Below are 22,251 nucleotides of genomic sequence, written 5' to 3'. Positions count from 1 at the left end.
AGACCTCATCACCTCTTAAAAACTTAGTCTTAAGATCCAGATAAGAAATCAGTAAAGCTACTGCAGATCTGAAATTGATTACTAAACTTGACTTAATCACTGATCAACATAATACAGCATCCAATAATGACAGAATGCACTCTTTCAAGCAGGCATAGAACATTTATCAAATTTGATTATATGCAATTTGACTATATGTGGGTCATAATAGAATGCTAAATTTCAAATGAGTTAAAATGATCAGAGTACGTTTAATGAGCATGTGACATTATATGGTAGACATCGTTTTTTTCAAACCTCCAAATGTTTGGAAATTAAGCAGAACACTTGTAGGTACTCCACAGGTTAAAGAACGAAAAAATGAAACGATGTAACAAGCAGCAGAAGAAAAGAAAAACCACCCCAAACATGAGACTGTTTTGAAAAGCAATAGTAAAAATGAATATTACTATAGGATTAAAATACTGCTATTAGAAAGACTGAAAATGTGTGAATAAACCAGCGATGTTAAGAAGTTAGAAAATACACAGTAAACCAAAAGAAAAGTAGGAAACAAAGAGAAATTATTTGAGCCTTGAACCTACCTTTTTCACTTGTAGTATTTTTGATGGTTTTTAATATTCCACTTCAATTTCCAGGGACGCACCTACAATATAAACTAACCTTGTTTGACCTCTCCTAAGGGTCGCCCCAGCAACCAGAAGCCTACTCTTGGTAGAGTCTCCATCTGTAGTTAGTACATTGCTAGTGACTCGATATATTGGGGCAACCATCTGATGCCTTCCTTTTTATGTAATGTAGTTCTACAAGAGCATTTACCTAGCGAAATACGACTTTATTTGCTACTTTATTACATTACAAATTCTATGATATACCAAATACATCAATACAGGGAAATATATATGAATGTCAATTCAGGATAAAGTGAAATTAAAAAAATTACTTCTCTACAACTAGGGAATATGAGGTTGAGAACCACTGGACTCAATTTCTTAAAGCCCCTTACTTTCCAAAAAGTGACCCCAATATTTCTAAGAGCGACTCTGCCACACTCTGCAGCTGGTGTGCGGCAGCTCTGATACACTGCAGCTGGTGTGCGGCAGGCACTGTATTTGGAACACCATCTCACAACTAATAATCGCCCTTAGAGCCCACCACTGCCACCACCACTCAACGGAACTGAGATCAACTAACAGTGACCCATACGACAGAGTAGAACGGCTCCCCAGAACGTCCGAGACTGTCCATCGTCATTGGAGCAGTCTGGCTCCTTTCTCCAGAGAAGTAGCTGGTGGGTTTGAACCCCCAACCGACCTTGTGGTCACCAGCCCAACACGGACCCACCCTCCTGATAGGTACCATTACTGTCCTGGCTTATTTGAAGAAACAAATTCAGACAAATTAAAAACCATTGGTCTGAGTTCATGTATCTGGGAAATGTGGAGTTGTTTGACTTCTAATGCATGTTCACTCAGTCCCCTACAAAAAAGATCAACAGCAGACGCTACTTCAGCTAGAAACGTTGGACCTGGAGGTTGTAGAAGGGATGCCTGCAGAAAAGAGGAGAGAGGGAATATAGACACCCAGCCCAAAGCAAAGGCACTGCCCGAGAGTCCATTCTGACTCAGAGCGACCCCACACAGGGGTCCCGAGGCTGTACACCCGAGTGGACAGCCTGCTCTTCCTCTCATGGAGTAGCTGGTGGGTTTGAAGCGCCAACCTTGCTGTTCGCAGTCTAACACTTGCCTGACTGCGCCACCGGGTAATTTTTTAAAATCCTGGACTGATTAATCAAAAGCAGTTATGAACATGTGACCTTTAAAATGTATACCAGTAAAATTAAGTTTCAGGCCATTCAAAGTTCACCAAAACAATTTTTTTTATTTCCAGTGTTTAATTGGGTATGCGCACAGGCATGACACAGGTTTGGATTCCTAAGTCCTCATGCAGAATTATATTCTCTTCACGAAAGAAGCCAGCCAGTTCCATCCAGGATCCACTATCTACACACCTATATTACAACATTTATATCAAATCTAGTATCTGAAGAAAAGATACACATAGAATATGTTCATTTAAGTTACTTATTTTACAGAAAGATTAAAAATTCAAGTCACACAAAACTCAAAAAACAGTATTAAAAGTTTGGATATAAAACTGAAGAGATCCACTGGAATGACTGAAGAAAGCACGGTTTGTGTCCGCCTGTGTGAAAACTGGTAAACGGAACGGAACTTGTTACCAAGCAACGCATTCACTTGTTCAAGGTCGGCTATCTAACTTTAACAATATGGCACCTAAAAACCAAATGCTCGCGCGCGTGTGTGTTTTGTTGTTTAATGATGAGGCACTTTTTGTTACTGATGAAACCGAAGAACAAATTTGCGGCATCGTAAATGCCAGCGATTTTCTTCAGTAATCTTGGGTATACACTATGTAGTAAGTTGCAACAAATATTTTATTTGTGTACAACTATGCAATATATCTTTAAATACATATATATATATATTTATTTATATGTTCTTCTGGCTGGAGAAATGCACTGTAAAGCCATTTCACAGTGCAAGATCACGAAAGCAACCCAATGACGGCTGCGTAATCACAATTCTGGTACAAGGACCTATGTACAGAGTTCCAGGAACGTAGCTGTTTACTTGCCCGAGGGGGCAGACCCCCAGCTTCAAGGCAGGGATGCAGGTGCTGTACTGCCCGGGGCTTCAGACAGTTCGTGAGGCTGGGCTTTCGAGGCACAGCCAGCATTCTGGAAGCTTTCTCCATTTATGTGGTCTGGCGACGGCGGCGGTGCTGTGGGACGACGGGTCCTGTTCGTCGCGGCTGAGCTAGTGGGCGAGCTGCGAGCCTGGGGCGGGAACGGCTGCGCGCCGTCCGCCGCGGGCGCTGGGAAGGTGCTGGGCGCCTTCTCCAGCCGGGGGTCCCCGAGGTCTCCTCTGCGCGGGTCGGACGCGCCGGGCCGCAAGCGCTCCCGCGCCAGCCAGTCTGCGATGGAGAGGTCCTGCGCTGAGCACTTGGGCTTTAACCGGTTCACGGCGGAGAGCTCGGCCTCCCGCTCGCTGCTCTGCTCCTGCGCTTTCCAAAAGCTCAGCACGCTCATGTCCGCAGCGTCCCGGTGGCCGCCTAGCGTGTGCCTGCGCTTGATGTGTTTCCTCTTGGCGGCGCCCCCGCTCAACCTGGGATCCCCCACCCCGAACATGTCGTCCGCAGGCGCTCGGAGGGGCCGCAGTTTTAACCGGTCGGCTATTTTGGTTTTCCAAGTGGGCTCCTGCTTTTCGGGCTCGCTCCTGGCCGGCGTCAGCAAGCTCCCCGTGGACTTGCCTCGCTTCATCACGTCGAGCACCTTCGTGGTCACCGACGGGGCGTCTCTCTCCGTCTTGGCGTCCGCCAGAAGCCCGCTGTCCGACCTGAGCCGGGCCGACTTTCTCCGGGAAAGGGTGTCGCATTCGATGAGTTTATGGGAACTGAAGAGCTGCCGCCGGCTGTCCAGGCTCGGGGTCAGGCTGCCCTCGGTCCCGCTGACCTCGCTGCCTTCCGAGTTCCTCCGGCTCGCCCGGGCCGCGCCCGCCGCTCCGCCGCGGGGCGGCCTCTCGGCGGTCAAGGCCGTCGGGGAGAGGGGGAACTCGCTCTCACTGTCCGTCTCCACGGGCCGCCCTTCACTGATGAGCTCGCTCCGCTCGTCGTCCGCCTCGTCGCCCTTACTCTCGGCCACCGACTGCACCTCCGGGCTGAGCCGGCTCGAGTCCAGGCAGGTCAAGTACGCGGTGGGGTCGTCGGAGGTGGCGGGCCCGACGTGCACCACGAACTCGCCGGGTTTCGTCTCGGGGCTGGTGGGTTTCCTGGGCGCACCACACCTGGCCTGGGAGGCCTGGGAAGAGAGGCTGAGCAGCGTGCCGGAGTCGGACCCGGTCTCTGCGAAGGGGGAGGACTTCGGTGTCGCCAGCGACCTGGGGCTCTCTCTGGGCCGGGTGAGGTGGCCGCTGCCCGTGGGCGACTCCCCAGGGGGCGCGCCATCCGTGCAAGGCAGCGAGGCCTTCTCGTGGGTGGTGCCCGCGTCTTTGTTGGCACTGCTCTTTCTGCCCGCCATCGCGCCCTCTTTCTTGGGTTCTCCTCCACGGTCATCCTGACCCTGCGGGGCGTGTTCTTTCTTAAAGAAGACATTGTCCAGCTCGTCTTCCGAGCTGCTGGGCTGGGCTTTCTCTTTGGGCTTTTTCCGCTTGCGACTGGCAGCAGCGAAGATGGAGGAGACGAGCAGCTCCCGGCTATACTGGTCCTTTCCGGATCCCCAAGAGCCCTGTGGGAAGCAAGCAGGGAAACAGGCTTGAACAGACGCACACCAAACCCACACTGACCCCCCAGACACCGTCGGATCCAGTCGGAGCTACCCTACGGGGCAGAGTCAATGGGCGGGCTAGCATGGGGGCACTTAACCACTGCGCCACCAGGGCGGGCTCCGTGCACTTGACTGAGTCTACTTTCTGAAAAAGCTTCCCCACCACCCCTGCAAATACTTCTTACTGAATCAAAGCTCTGAAATCACGAACAGCGTCACCAGCTTAAAAAATAATAATAAAAAAATCCCTCCTGCTATGTTGTACCTAAAATGCTTTTTTTCTAAGCTTAGGACTTATTGGAAAATAGGGCACATGACACTGTGTAAATCTTAACTCAGGTTAGAGAACCTGATGGATGCATACTCTCATTCTATTCAACTGCCAGAAAAGTTCATGGGAAACTGTAAAATTGGGCAGGCATTCACCCACCTGTTAGTAATAATAGTGGGTGGGGAATCCTTCTCTCCACTGCCAGAGGAGTCACAAACCCACGCCAGCACTTACAACTCCTTGCACTTTTTGTGCACTTAATTCCATGTCATCTTCAAAGACACCTTCTTAAAGGCAAAGTAGGAAGGCTTCAATTTCAGAATGTGCTCTAAAGCAACAGCAACCAAGAAGAGTCTGATGCTGCTATAGGGACAGCCCAATGGAAGAGATCTGAGCCTGCAAACCAACACAATGACTCGTGACAAGGTGCCAGGCCCAGTCATGGGGGTAAACGACCAGTGAGTGAGTGAGTGAGTGAGTGAGTGAGTGAGTGAGTGAGTGGTACCATTTAAAGCAAACAGGGAGGCAGACAGCTCGTTGACTATTAGAAGAGGGTCAGTTGATTGCTCTATTGCCATAAAAATCGCAGTCAGGCAAACTAAAATTATTAGGCTGAACTCTTTAAAAAAAAGAAGTCAACATTCAGGCTGTGTTGCATTAAAAAGATCCTTTGAAGACGAGTGCCCATCAATTGGACTTTTGTTTCTATGCTTTAGAAAGGCTTGCCAGGCGCTGCAGCACGTTGCTGCGCTGAAGGCTCCTGGGCACAATGCAGACCTGATCCTCGATCCTTTAGCTCCTGTGCATGATGCCAGCATGTGAGACGTTGCTATGTCAGTCTTCATTTAAGTGACGTGATCACATTAGATGACCTATAAGGTTTCCTTGAAAATTCTGATTCTGCCACTGGGTTGATTCCAACTCAGGGTCTCTACATGGTGCCCCTGGGACTGTGACCTCTACAGGAGCAGGCAGCCTTGTCTTTCTCCTGAAGCGGCTAGTGGGCTTGAACCACTGGCTTTTCTTTCTCTCTCTCTCTTTCTGTTAGCAGCCCAGCGTGGAACCACTATTCCACCAGGGCTCCTCTTCGAGATCAGTACAGGTTAGCACAAATGAACTCTATTTACTTCACATTTGAGAAGCTGTTAATGGGTAAGACCACTCGACTAACCATTAAACGGCAGGCCTGTCACAACAGGAGGGTTATGATGAAGAGACTGCTGTTAAAATAGGTTTAAGGAACATGTATTTAGGGAGAGGTAAAACAAAGCTTTCAAACAGGCCTGTTTGAATTAAGGTGTTATCTTCTAGTTTAAAAAAAAAAAGGCTAAGAAATTTATCGGGGCCTTTGGGGAAATGTATACTTGTGTATAAGCTGAGTTTTCCAGCACACTTTAATTTATTTTTTAAAAATCGTTTTATTAGGGGCTCAGACAACTCTTATGACAATCCATACATACATCAATTGAGTAAAGCGCATTTGTACATTCATTGCCCTCATCATTCTCAAAACATTTGCTCTCCACCTAAGCCCCTGGCATCAGCTCATTTTTCCCCCCGCCCTCATGAATCCTTGATAATTTATAAATTATTATTTTGTCATATCTTGCCCTGTCCAACGTCTCCCCTCACCCACTTTTCTGTTGTCCGTCCACCAGGGAGAAGGTCACATGTAGATCCTTGTAATCGGTTCCCCCTTTCCAACCCACCCTCCCTTCCAGCACATTTTTTAATGCAGTTTTTGTGGTGAAATTAGGTGCCTCGGCTGATATTCGGGTCGCCTTATACGCGAGTATATACGGTATATAAAAATTACACGTTAGAAAAGTTTATATTGTATTCATGTTAAAGTTCTTGAGTATGGTCGCCATACTGTGATGACACGAGAGAATGCCCTTGTTTTCAGGAGACTCGTGATAAAGTAAGGAAAGGCTAAAATGCCCCGCCCCCCCAAAAAAAGTTTTCCCATTCACAAGTCCCTCTCAGATGGTAACCAACAAATGTCAAGATTTGACAGCGATTGCGTGTGGTGAACAGGCTTGGATGCTACTTGTTTTATTTTAGCAAATTTTCTGTCGGCTTCAAATAAAAACATTAAAGCAAAAAGATGGCACAGATCACAACATAAGCAAGTGTGATTTCTGTAACATTACACATTTCCTTATGACTTTTGGCAACAATGATAATTTAATCATGTGCAATTCCATTATCATGTTAAACATAGTTATGTACAATTCACCTCCTATTCCTAAATATTAATATTATTTTTAAAAATTCACTGATGCTCCCTGTTGCTACTGCCTCAGCAGGGCAAAGTTTGGACAAACTGAGTTAATACACACTTTCCAAGAACTGTAAGTGCTCTCTAAAAACAACTCATAGTCTTGTGTAAGTCTTGATGTTGCTTTCAATGGGATACAAATTATGTACTTTTTTTAAATAGACAATTTTGCTGTAATTAGAGCAATTTTATATAGAATGCATAAAAAGCAAAACGCCTACACTGGTACTGAAGTCTTTACAGATGAGACATGAAGTTTGGAGTTTGCTTTGAAATAGTCCCAGGAGGAGGCAGGTAGATGGGGCAGCAGCTAACAGGGTTGGTCAGGTAGTGACCATAGTGGAAGGTAAATAATGGGCACTTCCTGCCGCCCTCGAGTTCACCCTGACCCACAGAGACGGCCTGGGGCAGAGTCCCAGAGGGCTTCCAGGCGGTGCTCCTTGTGGAGGCAGAGTGCTCCGTCTTTCTGGTGTGGGGAGGGGCATGTGGGTTCCAATGGCTGACCCTTTGGTTGGCAGCTGGGCACTTAACCACTTATCTGCCTGGGCAGCTGGATGGGTACATTCCTCCACTCGCTGTCATCAAGTCTAGTCCACCTCCGAAGACCCCACAGGACAGGGCAGAACTCTGGCTCTTGTGGGCTTCCAAGAATGTATCAATTGAAGGCAGTAGAAAGCTCATCTTTTCATCAGAGGCGCGGGATGGTGATGTTGAACTGCTGACCTTGCGGTTAGCAGCCCAAGGTATAAATCACTATCCCACCAAGGTTCCCGGATGGGTAAATTGGGGCTGGTTAGATGCTTCTCTCTACTTTTTGATGTTAAGCATTTTTCATATTAAATTGATTTTTTAAAATAAAAAGCCTAGTTCTTTGTATTAGGGTCAACTACACTAAGAGAAACTTCACATTTCAACTCATTCTTTCTTCGTAGCCTAAGATTAAATTGATTACTGTTCGCCCTCTGCCGTCCCATCAGCTACAACAGGAGCTGCTTTACATTTGCATACTAGTCATAACCATCAGCCAAACCAAAACCACCCTCCATCCCCTCCGGGGTGGGGGTGGGGGAACCTTCAGGAGCTGTATGAAACAATTTACCTTAGATTTTGTTGAGTCACTAGTAGCTGAGTCTGTGAGAAGTTAAAAAAAAACAAAAAACACACAGTCATTATTAGCCCATCTTTGCTGTTTTCAACAAACAATGCAAAACTTATGGAAAAGACAGGCACGGAACAAAATGGAAAAGCAGAATTCAAACAAAACCAGAGGGCACAGTGGATAGTCAGAGCTCACAAAGATGCAAGCTGCACCACAGAAAGCCACCGCCATGGAGGGATGCTGTGAATTGTAGGCAGAACCAGCTCAATGAGAGGAATGGCAAAGGAGCCCTGCGCTGAACAGAAACAGAAAGACCAGTGTGGGTCAGCTCTTCTACAGTCTCGATCTAGCAGTCAGGAAGCTCGAAGACCTTTACCAGAAGTGCACTCTGTCCCACATCCTGTATCAGGAACTGATAGACAATGCAGGACGTGTAACCTGGTTGGCTGCCTTCGCTACGAATTGAGACGCTCGGTGAGGCCGTCTTGATTTTTGTCAGACTGTTAAACTTAGTTCCTTGGATTCCATTGCATATCCCATATGCGCTGGGTTGCGAAGAGCAGCATCGGGATCACCCCGCTTCCAGCCCACTTGGATCGTGCATGAAAGCACGCTGACCTCTGGGCTTTAGACGCCCTGTTATTATCAGTGCAAGCCAGGGATCCTTTTGGCTAGGGTTTGGTTAAATCGCTACCAGTTTTTGTGCACTTGTCCAGTAACAAATGCTATTATGAGAATGGAAAAAAAAATGGAGACCGTATTTCACTGTCTGGCAAAAACTCAGATTGTACAATTACAAAGAGCGTAGAAAGGGGCTAGCACTCTTCAGGATGGTTTGCAATTTTGGAATGGAATCTTTCCACACTTGAAGGAGATGGAATTTCAAAATGAGTGTGCTGAGCCCCGTGCCACGCCCCTTTTTGACACATGGCTAAGATGCTGTATGACTTTAAGAACTGGGAGACCGTACCATGCTATTTCTCCTCAGGGTCTGCTTCAGAAATAACAAGAAACAGCAGAAAAACTGTTTTAAAAAAAGTCGTCGTGACCTGTTTACAATCAGCTTACGAGAAATGGCACACCACAGATCGACTGGGTTTTGCATTTATAAGAACCGGGGGTTTCTGCAGACCAGGCAGCTACAGTGTGGGCAACAGTCCTCCTTCTTCCTACAGTTCCAGCTGTCCATCAGGGACACCACCGAATCCACTAGGGACATGACCGTGTGATAGACTCCTCCCACTTCGCCTGTTTCAACATCAGCATAGATTTGCCTGTGTCAGTAAGTGCTGGAGAAAAAGACCCCCGAGGACTACAACAAGAGCTAGAGACAACGGGAGAACATTGTGTGAAACGACATGCTAGATTAGTGCAACAGTTTGTCAGCAAGAGACTATCAAAACTAATACTTCACCAAACCTGAGGGCGTGGCAATCAAAAACAGAAGAGGACAAATTGGGTCAGAGGCTGATTTATACTGTGACATCTATAATGAGGATAATATACTGCATTCAAGAAAATGATGCTCATTAAGCAGTTCCATACACACACATCTATCTATCCATCCATCCATCCATCCATCCATCCATCCATCCATCCATCCATCCATGTATGTTGCCGCTTTTGAAACAGAGCTTCCAGCTCAAGAATCAGAGCTCTATTTGCATTCTTTCTATCGTCTGGGTCAGACCTTCTACCCTTGCAGCAGCCTCGTACTCAGTAGCATAGCTCTGTTTCACCTTGTGATGACTATTACATGGAAACTGAATTGAAGGGAAAAAAAAGGAAGGAAGGAGGAAAAAGAACAAAAACAGTGTGGTTGGCATGCTCATTTCCCTCCTATTTCCATTCTGACAAGCATTACAAACTCCATGCACTGCCAACGGCAATTCAGTTACTGGTAGAGCATAAGATCGATCAGGAAAAGATCATGTTTTTTAGTAGTAGAAAGGAAGGAGAACAGAAAGAAAAAAGAAAAAAGAAAAATCACAGTGAACTTGTTACTTAATGACTGATTTGCTCTTTCACGTTATAAGAAGTTAGCTTTGAACCACGAGAGCAATTCTGCTCAGGCAAGAGTTACCTGATACATCTCCCGGGGACACGCCCGTCCTTCCAATGTTGGTGAGCAAATGATCTATGTTTGGCACTGGCTGGGAGTCTACTGTGCTTTCCTCCTGCACTGTTGTCTATGGTTAATAAACAAAGAGCTCTTCAGCATCTCTTCAAAGGTATGTTAACATTCAAACATTTAGTGAGAGACACATGACGAGTGGAGCATCGGTGCTGGGTCTGTCTGTCTTTGGTTCACCCTGTTTGTACATAACTAACTGCAGCGTCTGCACATACTTGAACTGTCATTAGGTCAGAATCCGAGGGGCTAGAGGCCTGCTGCCGGGGCGCAAAGCAGACAAGCGCGCACAAAGCAGGATGCTGGCTTTGTCGGAGCACCAGGATCTTGGATCCCAAACGGAAAAAACAGGGTAGAAGCTGGCGGAAAATACTTACAAGAGGCTCTTCGGCACCTTCTTCTGTGAAAAACCAGTCATGCTAAAATTTAAAACGGAAAAGGGTGAAAAGAGAAGTGAAATATCCTCCCCATCTCAATACAGCTTTATCTTGGAGGGCGGTACTGAAAAAAGAGTATTTTAAAACTTTTCACAGGAAAAAAAAAGCATTATAACACAATCTGTCCAACCAAATAACAGCTGCTCGTCGAAACGAATGTTCTTAGAGACGGACCATCCACTTACGTGTTGGATAAGGGTTTCTACAATTTTGTACTGGTCAGGCATGTGGGTCACCATATGAGTCATGTTATCTTCTGATGTCCTCACCAGAGTGGGGCCAAAAACGATGGCGAGATTTCGTGGTTCCATCTGAAACAAAGGATGACACTGGAAGACACCCGGTGTTTTTTCTGAACAAAGTAGGCTTAAATTCCCGTTATAGACTGAACAATGGAATGAGATGTGGTCTGGATTAGCTACTGATAAAATGGATTGGGGGTGGGCGGGGGGGTGGGAAGAACCATACCAATTCAAGGGGAAGAATGCCAAGATGACCATAAGATATCTGAATTAGAGAAATGGATTTCATGACTTTAAAAGAGAGTACATGCTATGGACTGTGACAGAAAGGTTTACACATAAAGGGGAAAAAATCTGTTATATTAGATTGAAAGGCTCTATTGATAAAAAAAGAATTCAAAGAAGAATATCCAACTAAACATACAAATAAACAAAGAAACAAAAACAATGCTTCCTCGTTAGGAAAACTTTTTCCATAAGAAAGTCTATGTACATTTTTTTCTACTTTATCGGCAATATGAAATGCTTTATCAATGAACATCCCCCCCCAAAAGAAGTCTTTAAAAGCAATTAATTAAAAATAAAGGAGAAAGCAATTAGTTTGGTTCCAAACTATTAATACCAGAGTGATTGTTTTTAAGTCTAAGGAAACAAATAAACAAAACAGGAAAACTCTCTTTCTGCAAAACCTGAAAGTGAACAGAGTGCGGAAAGTTAAAAGAGCTTTGCAATTTGCCCGAGGGCCACCCTACTTTCATAATGCACGAAGACTCAAATGTCTGTAAATATTCTTTTTGATCAGTTTTTATTTTAACCAAGTCTCTGAAGCACTTTGCTTTGCCACACACCAGGCCGATGTCTGAGTGTTAGTTAATTAATCACATGCTTCCTCTCACGTGACAACACAGAATCATAGTATTTCGAGTTCACACCACGGACGGGGAAACGTTAGGGCAGTTATTCAAAGAGAAAAACACTTACATCGTCCTGTATATCACTAACAGCCTGTTTGATGCATTTTGATCTTGCTGATTTATAAACCTATTTTTGATTGGTTTTCATAAAGCATACCTTTCCACCTGATCTCATTCAAAATACGTTATCTTCGGTATGTACTTTACATACCTTGTTTTTTTCTGAATTTTCTGCCACCGTCTTCAGATGAGCCGAAAGGAACTTAAGTGTTTCAAAATGATGTTCGGGTAAATCGTGAATCTGAAACATATTATTTTCATGAAGGATTTGAAATATTCAAACGATGAAGTCCAGTCCTACCACCAGAAACATAAACCAATACTTACTAGTCTTTTTAATGTCTTCAGGCGCTCCAGGGGGTCTTCTTTACGGTTGGCTTCAATAAAGTCGGCATATTTATCTGACAAGAACCACAAAATACAATGCTCTAAACTTGCTCAGGTGAGTCAGTCTACTTTTCCTTGAGCGTTCAATTTCAAGCCACAATTATTGAAAAGAAGAAAAAATAGGAAGGCCCCAAATCATTCTGGAAGTGTCTCTAGAACGGCTGTAACTTTTAAACGATCCTCCAACCTTACCATCAAATAAGACTCTTTGACAACGTATCTTGGATTGCATGATGGGTTGAACTGTACCCACCTCCCCCGTATGTGTGTCCATGTGGCTGAGCCGTGGTTCTCAGGGGGTTAGCAGTGATGCAATGTGGCAGCCATGTAACGATGCAATGTGGCAGTAATCCAGTGATCTCTCCCGATGGGATATGTCACATCCCTGATCCTATGTGAGGGGAGTTTCCCTTGGGCTTGGTCTGCAACATTTATTTATTTTACAAGAGATCAGACCAGAAAGAGACCAGCAGAGAGCAAAGGGATGTACTATTACCAAGGAAGCAGGGGTAGGAGTGCAGTGCTGCCTCTTGACCTAGATCCAGGGGGAAATTCATGTGACGATACTTGGTGATTGCTAAGGAATGATGGGCCTATGGATGCTGAAAGTAGTCAAGGACCTTTCCCTAGGGCTGACAGAGAGAGAGAGTCTTCTCCTAGGCCTGGCACTCTGAATTCCAGCGTCAAGCCTCCTTCACTGAGAGCGGATACATTTCGGTGTGTCCAGGCCATCACTTGTGGCATTCATTCTATTACAGTAACACTACACAACCAACTCCGAGCGTGAGCTCCCTCTGGAGGCCATCCTGAATTCTGACAGCCGACCCTTCCCTTTCTGGCCCCGACCACAGCATCCAGGACAGTGTCTTCCATACCATTTCCTTTACAGAGAAGATGTCACTCAAATATTCATCTGGCCTGGAAAAATTTTTTGCTTGTTTTTCTTTCCTCCCAATAATTGTACTTTGTTGTGTCCGAAGATTTGGACTGACAACAATAATACTGTGTTTTTAATTTGACTACACCCATGGGAGAAGCTGAAAGTAAATATGGAACCCAAACCATGTTTAAAACTTGCAATTTCCCGTGTAAATGTGTCAAGCCATAATTATGCTTCTGTCCAGACCATGACTGCTTCTCCTGCGTGAACAGGAACTAGAATCACACTTTTAGCTGCCTCTGACAGGAACTTTTTTCCCCTGGTTCAATCTAATCATGTATGGTTTTTGAAAAGTTGCAATCTCAAATGGCTTCATCTGGTTGTATCTCTTATGGGACGCAACTCACCATTGGTGAAGAGAGGTTCAGGGAGTTTCCTGAAGAACGATTTTAGTAAACTGCTTATCACATTCAAATCGCGCCATTTCTAGGTATGCAAAAAGAAAACACAGTATTTGGGGAGTCAACAGCACAAAAAAGAAAAAAGTGGGGTGGGCATTCGGATAGAAATGAACACACTTACATCATCTTGTGTATCAATGTCAGTCATTCCCTTGTTGAGCTCCTCTTGCATACTCGAGATGGCTGCGTTATTCCCAGGAACTCTGTAAATACCTGTGTATTCAAGACCTCTTTCTTCAACTAATTTGCAACATATGTCAACTATTAATGGGATATACTGTAAGACAAGAGACAAACATCTGATTCAATACAACACGAGTGTTTAGATTTAGCTGGTCGCTGCATCATCACTGGGGACCTTTTCATTCAAAAAGGAGGCATGTGAATTGCCACGATGTACCACAGAGTCGAGAGGCAGTGTGGAGCTGAGAGGAGCCAAAGCAGTAAGAGGTGGCCGGACAGTGGGGCAAGTGACCAGGTCCAGACAGAAAGAGAAGGGCCTACAGCGAGATCAGAATACGGAGACTGTGAGGAAGTTTGGTTGAATAAAGGGGGGAAAGCAAAGAAAAAGAACAGGGGAGGGAACAACATCCATCACTCATGACTCGAACCCTAACAAGGGCGGGTGTTGTGAACACACACACGCGTGCGCGTGCGCACACACACACACACACACACACACACACACACACACACACTTATTATCCTTTCTGAATCAGGTCCTTGTTTTCATCCTTATTTTAAGATGCTAAAAGCAGAAACACATGAGTTTGAAAATAAATGCATGCCCACCATTTCAGACCTATGTCAAAGACAACCCTAGCGACTTGTGCTTCAGACTCGACACATCTGAAACAAGCTTGCGGAGAGAAACGGATGCCGCACGCGCTGGGAGTTCAGAAGTGTTTAGGGACGTTGAGGATTGCGATGGTGATGAAAATACTCAACAGATCGGCCTCTCCAAAGACCGTATACTTTCAGGTTCCATTACGATTGCAACAGGCTTAATGACTGTAGGAAATCCACTGTCGTCTCCTACCCGGTTAGTATGAGCTGGGGGGCAGTCGTCCAGTCTGACACCAAATGTCCCTGTAGCAGTAGGCTTCTTTTCAAACGTCTTTCTCATAATACTCGGAATGCCCTTTCTCCAGGTGCCTTTGTCTTTTGGGGGGCTGGTATCATCTTTTGATTTTTATGAAAATCAAATACAAAGGAAATGAAAATAAGAGTGTTTAAAATACGGCTTTAAAAATCCTTGACAATGTTTACATAAATTGGAATTATACACACACACACACACATATGGTATCTGGCTATTCACATCTGAGGGGTACCCCCCAAAATCCGGAATTGTGCTGGGTGGAGTGGAGCTTTCGTAGTAAGCATTTCCCCCCACTGGGTGAGCATCAAACAACTAGCTCTGAGTTAGTGCACCCAGTGGTGTTGCCTGGGAAGGTTCTCTTTGGCCACAGTGAATCTTTTTGTGAAAAGCAGTTTCACTAGAATTTCTTTTTTTGTGATGGCCAATTTAAGAGAACTGCCAGCATGTGGCTGTGAAATTTGTTTCCTGCTCGCAAAAAATGCTGCAGAAACTGTTGTGATGTTGAACACAGCTTACAAGGACAGCACTATGGGAAAAACTCAAATGTACGAGGGGTTTTCTCATTTCAAAAAAGTTGAAATGTCAATTCAGTGGTTCTCAACCTTCCTAAGGCCGCGCCCCTTTAATACAGTTCCTCATGTTGTGGTGACCCCCCCAACCCTAAAATTATTTTTGTTGCTACTTCATCACTGTAATTTTGCTACTGTTACGGATCGGGCGATCCCTGTGAAAGGGTCATTCGACCCCCAAAAGGGGTCCGACCCACAGGTTGAGAACCGCTGTGTCAAATGATGACAAACCTTGCTCTGCCGTCAACCTCCCGAACTCACGGTGCATTTGGAGTTTGTCCCACCAGGTCAGAATGCTAAGCAAGCTTTCTATCTAGATCAGCGGTTCTCAGCCTAAGGGTTGCGATCCTTTTGCGGGTTGAACGACCCTTTCACAGGAGTCGCCCGATTCATCACAGTAGCAAAATGACAGTGACGAAGTAGCAAAAAAAATAATTCTGGGGTTAGGGGGTCACCACCACATAAAGAACTGTATTAAAGGGTTGCGGCATTAGGAAGGTTGAGAACCACTGATCCAGAGGTTCTGCAAAGATTGTGTAACAGTATGTGGCAAAAATGGCCTGATTTGTGGCAGATGAGGGCCTGGTTTGCCACCATGACAACGCACTGCTCATGCAGCCATCTCAATTCGCCAGTTTTTTTGGCAAAAAATAGCATGCCTCTCTTGCCCCATGCACCTGAATCACCTGATATTGCTCCATGCGACTTCTTTTTGCTTTCCCGAATGAAGAGGGACATAAAAAGAGTGATTTGATGATGTAGAAGGGGTGAAGGGGAAAAAAACAAAGGACGTGCTGTCAGCCATCCAAACAGATGAGTTTGAAAAATGTTTGCAAGAATGGAATCGCAGATTTGACAAATGTATTAAATGTAATGGAGAGTTCTTTGAAGGTGATAAGTTTGTTTTGTAAAAAAATTTAAATGCATAGCTTTGGGGTGGGGAAATTCCGGGTGTTTTTTTTGGGGGGTACCCCCTCCTATGACTATCTATATGGACTACATTTATAAAAAACATACCTTCTTAAGATAGCATTCCTGTTGAGCTATTTAGCAGGTACCAATTCTATTTCTAATCTGTCCCATTCATTTCTTTAACAGCCAAGAACATAAGCTCCGCTCCACAGTGAGATTTCACTACCAGGGAACATCATGGTGGTGTCTCACAATGATAGATCCGGGCCCTCTGAGTCTTTTAGGTCTACAATGTCTCTGACAGAGATACTGTCTGTTCTACTTCCCTTCACTATGTCTTTGTTAACAACAGCTGGAGTTCTGGCCCACACCTTAAAAGGGAAAGCTTCATGATCTGACAGCGGGCCACCATAACCTTTGAACCAGCTGAATCCAAACCTAGCTCAGCAGAAAAGGGACACAACACCACTGAACTCTTTTCTAGACAAGATCTCAAGGTTAAAGCATTCTATCTGTTACATCTGTCCGCACCTTTACTGAGGAGCTTCCTCTCCGACTCCTCCTTTGGGGAGTGTGGGCTTTGCGTCTTGGCCTCCGATTTAGCACCGAGCAAGGTTTGCCTGATGCTGAGACTCTGGCGAGGCGTTTTTGGCAACTGTTCTGCTTTGCTGTAAAAGAATAAATAAATAAGCAAACATTTCTTAACGGTTACCTATTTTTGCATGCACATTAATCTGGGCATGGTTGGATTCTCACCTCATCAGGGTGTTATATTCCTTTATTCTCCGACTGATTAGATCCGTGTTAGTCACGCCCGTGTCCTACAGCATGAACAGAACGCAGTCGTAGGTTAATTTTAGCACATGAATCGAGATTCCTATTTTTCTGAGGCTGTCTATCATCCTACTTTCCTTCTTCGATACAAACATGATACTCGACTCAACGCGAAACTAGTTCATAACCTCTATTCTACGTCACCAGATTCAAAATGCTCCCCACTGCCGAAAGTGTTCTATTTATTTTCGGTATCCCTATAAGAGCTAAAGACAAGCATTCATACCTACTGAATTAGGGTTTGGAAGGGTTTGGGGGATAAAAGATTTGGAAGGAGCAGAAAACTGGTTTCTTCTCCCTCCCTAATACCCGGAAGAATAATCAATATTGAAATAAAACACACATGAAAAAAATGGTAAAATACTGCCAGGATTTGTTAATGATTAATTTGTAGAAACAGAGGTTAAGGCTTGGTATCAGCAGTAGCAGTAAACCATGGGATAATAAAAGCATAACACTAGTGTTTCAACTTAAGTGTGCTGTCTTTTATGATTACCATATGGTAACCCCATCAAATAGAGAAATGGCATTCTTTTTCCTGTTTTTCTGTAGACATCAAGGAGTTCCTGCGTGGCATAAATTGTTGAGCGTTTGTCAACTAGTGGGGAAGTTGATGGTTTGAACCCAGCCCAAGGCACCTGGAAAGACAAGCCTAGCAGTCCGCTTCTTAAGGGTCATAGCTTTGAAAGCACTCAGAAGCAGTGCTGGGGCTGTCAGGCGTTGGAAACAATTCAACAACAGCTAATAACAACACCAGAACAAACCTAACTCACTGCCATCAAGTCCTTGCTGACTCATAGCGACCCCCTGTGGGTTTGCGAGACTCTGTTCATGGGAGTAGGAAGCCCAGTCTTTCTCCTGAGGAGCTACTGGTGGTTTTGAACTGCTGACCATGCAGATTGCAGCCCAGCGTGTAACCACCACACTACCAAGGCTCCTTAATAACAACACAGATCCCAATTATACACTGGCATATGTCCACATTACCTTTTTTTTAAAAAAATTGCTTCATTTTGATTATAATGACAACAATTTACAAAGAATATGAACTTTAGAGTTGAACAACCTTGAATTCAAATAGTCTTCCAATTCCAAGCTGAGAGATCTTATGGGTAAGATTTGGAATAAGATTACTTGGGTTCAAATCTGAGCCTTGATACTTACCTGACCTTAGGGAAGTTACTGCATAAACTCGAGTATAAGCCGACCCGAATATCAGCCAAGGCACCTAATTTTACCACAAAAACTGCATAAAAAATGTGCTGAAAAACTTGGCTTATACACAAGTATATATGGTAACCTCTTTCTGCCTCAGTTTCCTCCTTTATAAAATAAACTCAAACTCAAAGCCATCAAACTGATTCTGACTCACAGCTACCCGACAGGAGAAGACAGAACCGACTGTGGGTTTATGAGACTGTAACTTTTTACAGGAGCAGAAAGCCTCATTTTCCTCCGTCAGTGAGGCTGGTGGTTTTGAACCATTGACTATGTGCTTAGCAGCTCAGTGTGTAACCCACTATGCCACCAGTGATGATAATAATATTAGTATGTATATGTAGGATTGCTGAAATTAGTTAATACGAAGTACTTAAAACAGTGCCAGGGACACGGCACATGTTCAGTGAATACCAGTACGCTGCATACTTTAGAAGCATTGCCCATTCAACCCTCAAAACAATCATGTGCTTCACAGATGCAGAAATGCTAGCTTACCAGGGATAATTTAACTAGCCACCAGCGGGCTGTTAGCAAGCAACAGAGCCCTTACACCTAGGTCTTTCTGACTTGGGTGCGTGAGATTTTAACAACTATACTCCATTGCCTAATAGAATGCCTATCGTACTGCTGCTGATTCAAGGGGAATTCCGTTGAACTTTTACTCCCAGGTGAAACCCACACCCAGGTCTTATTCTTCCTGAGTAGTTTGCAAAAACTCTGGTCTAGGTGCGTTCTTTCTAGTGGATGGATGAAGTCCAAAGACTGCCATGCTAAGGATCTGGTGTTAATTTTTAACCATACCGAAGGCAGAGTATAACCTACCAAAGACAAAAGCAACATCATTTCTCCCATGGCGTTCCCATCATGTGGCTGGGGCACAATGGAAATGGCTAAATTAGAGGGTGCGGCTTGAGCGCTCAGTGGATGTGGGCATTCTGATGTACGAGAAGTGAGCTCTGTACATTGTTGCCCCGATGGTGACACACACAAAGGGTGAGAAAAATGTGTAAGAAAAACCGTGTTCACAATACGAACAAAAGTTCTCTCACGGAAAAGCCAGACTTAATCATTGCTAAGAGTTTGCTGATAGTACTGTCGGTAAAAGGTCCTAAGTCCCTGGATGTTAGTCCTCATTTTAAAAGAGAACAGAACAAAAAACTCGTTCATTAGGTGATTTTTGATAATGTGTGTTTACTTAGAAACCCATCATTGTTATGACCATACGCTATCTTTCAGTCTCGCCGGTATAAATGTCGTGAACAGTAATCATAGTGCCAGCAGCTCTTTGCATGGACAACGATTTGTTTTGATAGGCATTTTCACTGGGACTTAAGACCTACCACAAGCCTGTTTCGGTGGTAAGAAAGCAGGTATGGAATTATTCAGACAGAAAGGTAATGACCAGCACAGGTCTCCTTATCGGCCGCTCGCTGCTTCCAAGAAGGCACGCCGAGCATATGAATAACCCACTTTTCCAGTTCAGTCATGATCCCCAGTCACTGGAAATCATTTACAATTCAGTACTTTTGAGTCTTCTTTTGGATGACTGCTACTTTCTGAATGCAAATGTAAGCAAGCATATCAAAAACTCAAATGGAAGCTCACTGCCATCGAGCTGATTCCGACCCAGTGACCTGTCGGGAAAACCAGAACTGGCCCGTGGGTTTCCGAGTCCATGACACTTCAAGGGCAGAAAGCCACATCTTTCTCCTGCGGATGGACACTGCTGGCCTTGTGGTCAGCCGCTCAAGGTGCCACCGGGGCGCCTTAAGACACCATGGGGCACATGACCATCTTGTTCTCTGAACACGCTGGTGTGTCACTGATGCACTGTCGTCTTCTTTGGGAGAAGCGGTGACCGTGCTAGTGTCGTTGTGAACACTCACCTTCTCGTTGAGGTTGCTGCTGTCCTGGATAGTCTTGATCCACGCTAACATATCATCCCTGTCTTCAGCTTGAAAGAGACACTCACAGTCTGACGTGGTCAGTCGAAACACATTCTTCCTCTTGGTCTCACTGTAGGAGATGTCTATGAGACAGGTGTTGACACTGATGGGCTGCTCTTCCTCCGAAGGAGTCGTCTGTTCTCGCTTGTCTTTGTACAGGTACAGGGAGTGGCCCCGGAGCACGACATACATCTGTTTCCAAGGCCGAATACTCCCACCAACTCGCTAGAAAACAGGAGAGAGTTCGTGAATGCCTGATGTTCGGCTACCTCACCCTCCGAAAGGATGGGCCCAGGAAGCCACGCTGCTGAAATGCACGCATGGACAGGCCACGCAGCAGGTGTCTGACTGATGTGAACAGAGGCTTGTTAGGGGAGGAAAGAACTGTGTTGGAGCGGCAACCAGATCAGGGCCCGTGCTCATACCAAGGTGAAGGATGGTGGAATCCAAACCTGAAGGTAGCAGGGCAGGCAGAAAAGAAAGCCATTAAAGTGCGTGCTATACTAATGGCCCAGAAGAGAAGTAAAATAAGTCTGAGACAAGGTGTACAACATGTACATCATGAATGTGATCTAACAGACATCAAGACAATCGACACTACCGATGAATTAAATTAACGCAGTTCACCAGCCTCGGACCATCAGACAAGAAGACCCACACCAAGGCGGGTTTTCTTTACAATGTTAAACTCTTCTGGTTGTACTAGAATGTTCTTGCCATTAAATTGTTGGAGCATGAAAAGTTTTAAGTTGGAGTTTTTACTGTCTTGGGGTCTACTTCATGCAGCACATACTGATATTATGACATGAATTGATTTGAAAATATTTATGCAACAAGGAAATTATGGTGGCCATTTAGAAGGGTACAGCGAGACTCCAAAAACAAAATGAACGAACAAAACCACCCACTCACTGCCATCAAGTCCGTCCGACTCATAGCGACCCTATAGGACGGAGTGGAACTGTCCCTGTGGGTTCCTGAGACTGTAACAATTCCGAACCAGAGAGAGCCTCATCTTTCTTCTGTGGAGCGGCTGGTGGTTTTGAACTGCTCCTATTGTAGCTCGCAGCCCAACACGTAACCACTACGCCACCGGCGCTTAAAGTAAAATCTTAAGATTATGAACATGAGGAATTGCTGCTTCTTAAAGGGATAGTCTGTGATTAAATAGCTCAATCAGCTGCTTACTAAAGAAAAGAGGAGTCCTTTCTTAGAGATGTTGACTGCTTTTTCCATTGACAAAACATAAAGATGACCTATCCCATGGATAGTTGATAGGCAGGATGAAAAGTATACAACTGAATCAAGGATTAGAGTTTTTTTAAAACCATTTTCACTTTTGTGTAGAAATATATGCACACGTGTGCGTGTGTGTGTGTACACAAATCACTATATGCATGAGTCTCACTATAAATGTGCACATGGATAATGATGATTAGTTCCAGATCTTTAATCTGCATATTCCCCCCTACGTCGATTGTCTTGTCTGCCATATTCATCAGCGCCTGTGTGTCTCTGATGTTCATTCCTGTGGCAGCTGACCAAGGGCAGACCCTACCTTGCCCTTATCGGTGACGAGCGGTCGGAAGTGGAGCCACCCTTCCTTGGCAGCGTCGCTGAAGACCTTGGAGGCGGAGTCTTTCCTGGACACGGAGTCTGTGCAGGACTTCTGGCTGTCTGCGATCTACAGAGGAGGTCGAGAGTGAAATAGAAGTGTCTGCCCTCACGAAGGGGCCTATTTCCAGAGTGCTTGGGAAAATCTTTTACTTCAGATTCCACGCCAAGAATTATTTCTGAAAAATCCTAAAAGCATCATCAAGTACATTAGTAAAACTTTTCTTTCTTTTTTTAAAAAGTGAATGGACTCCCATGATGTATTAAAGCCATCAGAAGTCTTTTATTATTATTTTTTTAATCTTGGGAGAGAAAAAAAAGCAACCAGAAGCTGTCTAATTTCCAAGGATGTAAGAGGACTACCATACGGAAACAGCCAGGTGTGAGGGGAGGTCAGATGCGCAGGCATTCCCTCCCCTGAAGGCAATCAGTTGCCAGACTGCTGTCTCATCCCTCCACAGGGGTGGGCCTGCTCCCTGCCTCTGGGGACAATGGACAGGCTCCTGTAGGCGGAGTTTTCACCCTACTGATAATGTTCCTATGGA

General features: G+C 44.9%; 1 protein-coding gene across 1 annotated transcript in view; it reads right to left on the bottom strand.

Moving 5' to 3' along the window:
* Positions 1–1,854: 1,854 nt before the first annotated feature.
* ARHGAP21 (Rho GTPase activating protein 21) overlaps positions 1,855–22,251 on the bottom strand; it is a 166,344-nt gene continuing 145,947 nt past the window's right edge. The window contains exons 12-25 of the mRNA XM_045283521.1: positions 21,651–21,776; positions 20,033–20,317; positions 16,848–16,912; positions 16,623–16,759; positions 14,548–14,690; positions 13,630–13,785; positions 13,455–13,533; positions 12,108–12,181; positions 11,932–12,021; positions 10,750–10,875; positions 10,505–10,546; positions 10,080–10,185; positions 7,997–8,028; positions 1,855–4,306 (exon numbers count right to left, since the gene is read on the bottom strand). Of these exons, the coding sequence (XP_045139456.1) occupies positions 2,681–4,306; positions 7,997–8,028; positions 10,080–10,185; positions 10,505–10,546; positions 10,750–10,875; positions 11,932–12,021; positions 12,108–12,181; positions 13,455–13,533; positions 13,630–13,785; positions 14,548–14,690; positions 16,623–16,759; positions 16,848–16,912; positions 20,033–20,317; positions 21,651–21,776 (3,087 nt within the window). The 3' untranslated portion in view covers positions 1,855–2,680. The remainder of the gene's footprint in view (positions 4,307–7,996; positions 8,029–10,079; positions 10,186–10,504; positions 10,547–10,749; positions 10,876–11,931; positions 12,022–12,107; positions 12,182–13,454; positions 13,534–13,629; positions 13,786–14,547; positions 14,691–16,622; positions 16,760–16,847; positions 16,913–20,032; positions 20,318–21,650; positions 21,777–22,251) is intronic.

Source organism: Echinops telfairi, unplaced genomic scaffold (genome assembly GCF_000313985.2).
Source record: "Echinops telfairi isolate 266 unplaced genomic scaffold, ASM31398v2 ScPeMD7_7461;HRSCAF=8499, whole genome shotgun sequence".
Taxonomy (NCBI): domain Eukaryota; kingdom Metazoa; phylum Chordata; class Mammalia; order Afrosoricida; family Tenrecidae; genus Echinops; species Echinops telfairi.
Note: the sequence above shows the minus strand (reverse complement) of the source record. Positions and strands in the feature narration are given on the sequence as shown.